The following is a 6,718-nucleotide window of genomic DNA, read 5'->3' as shown; positions in this document are numbered from 1 at the left end:
AATAAAAAATAAAATATATTATGGTCAACAGTATTAAACTATCCACTGAGGTCTTGCAGGACAAGCAGAAATTATTTAATATGTAACAGGATACTTTAGCTGTCATCTTTACTGTACAGCAAGTAATTATCCAAAAAAAAAAAAAAGCCAGACTTACCAAACAGTCAGTTATTAAAAATAGTAAAATGCGTTATAAGATTGGAGTTATGCCCAGTAATACATTGCACTGTTTTACCTGTACAAGCTAAAAACCTTGAACGTGTGAGTATAAACATTATGACTCGAGTCAGGCATTCAGCAGTCACCCTTGGTTTTTGTAACTGGGATGTGATAAGCACGAGGTGGATGTGACTGAGAACCTGAAGGAATTCATGCATTTTCTCAGAGTGGACAGAACCAGACTTCTTGGAACCAGTGGAAAAGGCTCCTGCTAACAATTTAAGGAGACAGACTACATCTTTAAGGCACTTTCATGGCTTGGCTTCATTTTGAAAACGTATAACATCATATACAGTCTATAGCAAGGTGCAGATATGCTAAATGTCAATAATAGTTAAACCTTGTGTCGACTCCAGCCAAAACTATAGATAAACAGAAAGTAAATTAAGAGTGAGTTATCCTCTGGAAAAGGCTTAGACATCTTAGTGGCTTTCTTGACCTTTTCCTGCCTGCTTGAGGAGACCTTTGAATCTTTCTTTTTTTTTTTTTTGTACAGGATTGTGAGTCAGTCTTCAATTTTTTTTTTTTTTTTTGCTTTATGCAATTAATGTTATATTAGGACCAATTTGATGGACCTGTAGGGTCCACAGCTCATTTACTGGTCTGAGCCCCTAGAGCCCTATATAGTGTACAGAGGTTGAAGAAGCTTCTGACCATATCACACCTCATTCCTGTAAAAACAAATGCATTTCTTCTATCTTAATTACTTGTGACATAGTTACTTATATATACACAGCAAACATAAGGACTTGTGTTTTACTTGTAGAGTTTACTGAAAATGCACCTCTCAGATACCAAAATCAACCAAAAAGCTGTCACAATGTGGAAACTTATACATGCACATTTAGTGCAGAAAATTATTTATATTTAATCATAAAGACTGAAAATGTACAAAGACCTGGAAACAATTTTGAATATATACAAATCAGTTCATTGTTACAAAATAACCCTTAAAAACACACTATCATTCAAAGAGCTAAAAGATTAAAAACTTATATAACTTTCTGTTGATTAAGCAATCTGATCATCTTCGCCCTCCTTCATCAAGCCTACAGACAGAACAATCAAGGTGAACAGAGAAGCTCTGAAGACACAGGCTGCATTTTCAGGGCTATGAACTAAACAATCAGCTTTATAACAGCATCTTCACTGTATCCCTGTGTGAAAGACATAAGCTGAGAGGAATAGAGGGAGACATATAGGTGCTTCTAACCAACCTGGAATTATTATTATTAACACACAGGCAGTCAAAAAAATGTCAACCAAAAACACCAGAGAGAACCCAAGGAGCAGCAGGACAAAGAATTAAGGAAATATAGCCCTGAAGATAAACGCCACTTTGGAAAGTAGAAAATAGAAATTAAGGCCTCAAGAGAAAAAGCATTAACCTTGCATATAACCATTATCTCCCCATTTTAACAGTACAACAGCCCGTCTGCTGTTCTATCTCTATGCAGTCACTCTGGCAGAGAAATGTGCATGCATGCGCACATGCACGCACGCTCTCTCTCACACACACACGTGTGCGCACAAACGTACACACACTCTCACACAGCCCCTGAGAGAGGTTAGTGTCATCCTGCTGCTGAACTGTAAGCTCTGTTAACTCGAGAGAACAGCATATTGCTGCTTTCACATTACGTTTGAAAGCGCAGACTCCTAAACTGAGGATTTCAGCTCGACACCTGACTTTAGAAAAAACTTGGGACACAATGCTAAGTAACTTTCATTGGATGTAGTATGGGGAGGCCTGGATGTGAATGTAGCAACATGCTGTCCTACAGTCAATATCATACAAATGATTTAACACCTAGAGCATTCAGTGCTGTATAGCGTACACTCCATCAATTTACACACTGCCTTTCTCTTGATAGTTGAGAAAAAAAAATCCACCCTGGGGCATCATAGAAAATGACATCACAACCCAGACTGGACTGTTCATGCCAGTATTCAGCAGAAAGTCCACATCAAACTTAGCACTGCTAAAGGGTGGCAAGTATCCTGAGGAAGGAGATGAGGAGAACACAAAACGACTGCCCGACACCAAACACCAGCGCCTCCAAAGATATCATCGTCTTCCCTGCTGCCTTGTACACACCTGCTATGGCTGCACCTAAAAAAGAAAAGAAAGAAAGAAAATTATTAAGCGTGTGTGTTTTCCAGTTTGGCTTCTGACTTACTGATAAGCAGAGCTCTGCCGACAAACCACCTTTTGGCCTGCTGACCTCCTGATATAAGCAACAACTAATCAGAACCTCACACTTGGGGGTCTGAATGCAAGGCTTGACTACTGCAAAAATCATAATAACCATTAGTTCGGTCAATGTATTCACTACATATCGTTATTATTCATTATCTAAAATTTCAAGCAGGTATTGTACTTACAATCATGTTTTCTTTTGGGGTTTTCTGAGCTTTAAATAGAAAGAGTTGTGGGTTGTTGGGTATTCAGGGTTGCCTGGTACAGCTCATGCCCTGATTAGGGGATGTTTGTAACCATAAACGTTGTCTCGTAAGGGCAGTCTGTGTGTGTCTCAGTGTAAGATTCTTTGATGTCATAAAATAGTCCTAGTTTGTTCCATTTCTGCTGTCAGGTGAGCAGACCAGAGAGGGGAAGGTACGGACGACAACACGTTATGTTACTGTCAGATGTGAGAGAAAGTGGGGATGATTTAGCCTACCATCACCAGGGGAAACAGGTGGATTAATATCAAATTTGCAACTGAATGTAGACTGTGTCACTTCTTAAAGACAATCTAATTAGATTTTTACTCAATTAATAATAATAATAATAATAATAATAATAATAAAAAGAATATCCCTAGTTCTCTTAATCTTTTCAAGCCGTCCCCATTTGTGCAAATATGATTCAAATTTTAAATAAACTAAAAACTAAGTGGGTGTGTAACAGACATTGTTAACCCAATTAAAAATAGAAATTTGAAAAGAAACAATGTCTGAAATAATACTGTAATAATAATAATACACTTTTTAAGAATATGCATTTACTTTATGTTTAAATTTGTTATCACAACTTGTCCAATCAGGATTTTGTGCGTTTGCTTATTGAGACTCGGGATTTTGTCGTGAATCACCTGCCTTCAAAATTAAATGAATAAACATTGCAGTTGTACTGTAATATCCATTTTGAACTTCAGAATAACATATGGCTATCAGACACCTCTGAAGTCATTAAAATAAGACACTACAAGTAGCACTGAAAATATTGAAGACTTAACAACAACTAAACATGAACAAAAACTACAGTGAAACAAGCAAATGCACTCTGGAAACTAACTCGAGCTTAAGTGACTGACTTGGGAAAAATTAAATAAAAGTTCAGGAGAAAATACAGAACTCGTCATCTATTTATTATGAATCTTAAAAACTGCAAAATTTCTGGATGTTTTGATCCAACTTAAGATTCAGTATTTCATTAAGAACCATTGTGGTGTGCTCACAACCCAATTCAGCTACAGCGATACTAATTTACACATTGAGTCCTATTTGTAAACACTTGAGATTGAGACTAGTAGACCCACACACTGTGGAAACTTAAATGAACTGGCTGCATACTGAACAGGTTTCCAGCAGCACTGCTCAGTGATGGTCCAATTCATTCAGTTCTTTTACATTGAGGAAAACACAAAGGCATCTGCCTAGCATGCAATACATCCCTCGTTTGAGGGATCAGGCTCAGACGGACACAAGTTCATGTCCTCCTGTGTGGACTAATCTGCTGTGGTGATACTTAGGAAACGAGGAAGCATCTGAAAATACCTTCTATTTTATAATATGCAGGTATACAAATCTTTTTAATAAATGCTGAAATAAATGTAATCACAAATAGCTATATCATTCATTTTAAAAAATTCAAAAATACATACATTAAAAAAAACAAACAACAACAACAACAACAACACAGCACATGCAGGTAGAAGGCTTACTAGTTAGGACTCCCCCAAACACTGGTCCCACAATGCCCATGAGGAGGATCGCAATGGGCATGAACCGGGCAAATTTGTGCTGGCGCAGTGAGGCTAGGGACAGTAAAGCTGCAGGCAGGTGGAACACAAGTGAGGAGACCGCTGCCCACAGAAACACGCCATACCACATCTCTGGGAAAACACAATTATACAGTTATGCATCTCTTCATGCCAATCAGTGAACATATTACATAACCACGAATGTATTTATTTGATTTATTTCCATAGGGTGACAGTGGTTCACTGAAAGAGCATGACAATGATGTTGAATCCTTAATGAGGACCAGTTTGTGACTTGACTAGATATTAAGGAGAACTCTAGATCTTCATTGTTTAACAACTAGTAACACACCAACGCAAAATCATTGCTGTGCTGTGACACTGAACACCAGCGCACATTTCATTGGATTCTACACAGAGACTGAAGACACTACTGAATGGTCATACCCTAAGAGCCATGACCAGTGGAATTTAACAGTATCATTTACACAGGTCTTCAACATTAGAGACTCTCAAATTACAAAATATGCAGACTTCTGACTACCCAACAATCGCTTAGACTAGAAGTTAGCTAGCTTCACCAACTACTCCAACAACATTGCGTATAAACTAGCCTCTAGCTAATGACCCATAGTGACAGGTTCTGTTCGTAGTACATTTTAAATGGCTTCTTTTTAAGTCAAATACTTCAGCATAGGTAGACAGCAAATATATAAAGACTAGCTGAAAAGCTACCAAACATTAGCCCACCTGAGAAGTCGCTGAGAGATGTGTCATTGCCTCGGTTTGTACTATTTTTTCTCGGCACCAAATTCAAACCGAGTATTTGCTGGACAAAGCCTATTTCGTTGTACCTATCCTGCATGTCTCATAACAAAATAGACACTGCATACAGCAAAGATGGCCTACAGACGCGAAAAACCATTAAAGTTGGTTGGTGAACCTGACGCACCACTAACTAGCGTCAGGTTAGCTAGCAAGAGCTAACCAAGCTGTTGTTTTGACGTATATGGGAGTATTTCACCCAGAGTGCAGTCTGTCAGGCAACGCGCTCCTGACAGAGTGCGAAGATCGAGCAATTATACAACTAACAATTAAACTAATAATAACAATTTAATGTTCAATCGATATTCGTCTTTATGGATTGGGGGGTGTCGTTATAGCAGCTTTTATTCGGACATAGATTCTGTGATGATAGGAATGATAGGAAGGCACATTAAGGCCACAATAATTTTTTATATTCTTTGGCAGCATAGAGCATTTTTGAGTAGTTTGTAATAGATGACTTTTAAATCTTATGCTATTTCAATGTTAACATTTCATCTGTTGATTATAAGTTCTTGTGTGTAAGCAGGTTTAGTGTAGTTTCTTCCACGTGTGTGTCGCTTGGGGGCAGTGTTCAAATAATGCAGCAGAGAAACAACCATGGAGGCTCCTCTCATCCTCATCGTTTGTGTATATGACGCACACACCACAACTTCCGGAGGGAAATAACCGTTAGGAGGGTCATGCTTATACACAAATCTTTTCTGGCAAGAATTTTGTGTTTTTGTTGTTTCCTTTATCTTTTCGGAGTTCTCTCTTTGTTACGAGAAAATATTGTTTGGTTTCTTTAAGTACCCCATGCACAGGGCAAACGAATTTTATTTGATTAATTTATTGATATTATTGGCTAAATTTCATATACATAAGTCGAAATTTTTTAACGCAAAACCATCCTTTCGGTGCTTTTTAAATGAAACCAAACAATATGTTAAAACCATACAACATTCTCAAAATTAAAAAGCTGTCAAAACCATAAACTTATGTTCCCAGTTCAATATCATGTGATTCTTTGATAGACTGTCTATTTTGTTTTTTTATATGAACCCCCTGACATTGTGTTTGCTAGTTTGTATTTGTATATCTGTATTTTGTGCTTTGTCAATAAAACGTATTCAAAAAAAAAAAAAAAAAAAAAAACCGTTAGGAGGATGGTTTGAAGCCGCGTAGGAAAACTCAGTTTTCGGTTTTAAAACAGGCACAATGTCAAAGGCGTGTTTATCATTTACACTGGAAGCACAAGTGTGTCATGTGGTCTGACATGAGCGATTAAACACTGCAACCCCTGATGCGCCAACTCCAAAAATTCTAATGGAGAAATATCTTAAAACCTCAGTTAACTTTCACACAATTATTTCTCACATTTACCGTAACGCTGCTAATTAGGTGTCGGTGATACTAGAAGTTTTGTGCAAAATGTGGTGCTGGGTTTCAAAGCAAAGCCCAAGAGGACAGGAAAATGGATGCGATTACCACCATTTAATATACATCAGTATATTAAACCGACTCGAGTTTCCACTGACACCTTTAATCTAACAGAAAATGGTTTGTGCCTTTGACAGTCTAGAAATATGCACAACTGAACAGAGCAGTGAATGTGAACCATTACCTGTAAACCTCTCATTTCATCTCCAATCCTGGTACAGAAAACCAAGTCACAAAACCATCTTTCTTAGGAACCACGTTTCAAC

The 6,718-nt window shown here is 37.7% G+C and overlaps 1 protein-coding gene across 1 annotated transcript; it reads right to left on the bottom strand.

Annotated features, from left to right (window-relative positions):
• Positions 1-1,044: 1,044 nt before the first annotated feature.
• On the bottom strand, positions 1,045-5,226 carry tmem170a (transmembrane protein 170A). Its single transcript, XM_006782258.3, has 3 exons — positions 4,956-5,226; positions 4,167-4,337; positions 1,045-2,332 (listed from the first exon to the last, which is right to left on the bottom strand). Exons 1-3 carry the CDS (start codon positions 5,068-5,070, stop codon positions 2,202-2,204), a joined length of 417 nt encoding a protein of 138 aa, XP_006782321.1. The 5' UTR covers positions 5,071-5,226; the 3' UTR covers positions 1,045-2,201.
• Positions 5,227-6,718: the final 1,492 nt, after the last annotated feature.

The sequence above is a fragment of the Neolamprologus brichardi genome, chromosome 7 (assembly GCF_056152115.1).
Source record: "Neolamprologus brichardi isolate AB-2024 chromosome 7, ASM5615211v1, whole genome shotgun sequence".
Lineage (NCBI taxonomy): Eukaryota > Metazoa > Chordata > Actinopteri > Cichliformes > Cichlidae > Neolamprologus > Neolamprologus brichardi.
Note: the sequence above shows the minus strand (reverse complement) of the source record. Positions and strands in the feature narration are given on the sequence as shown.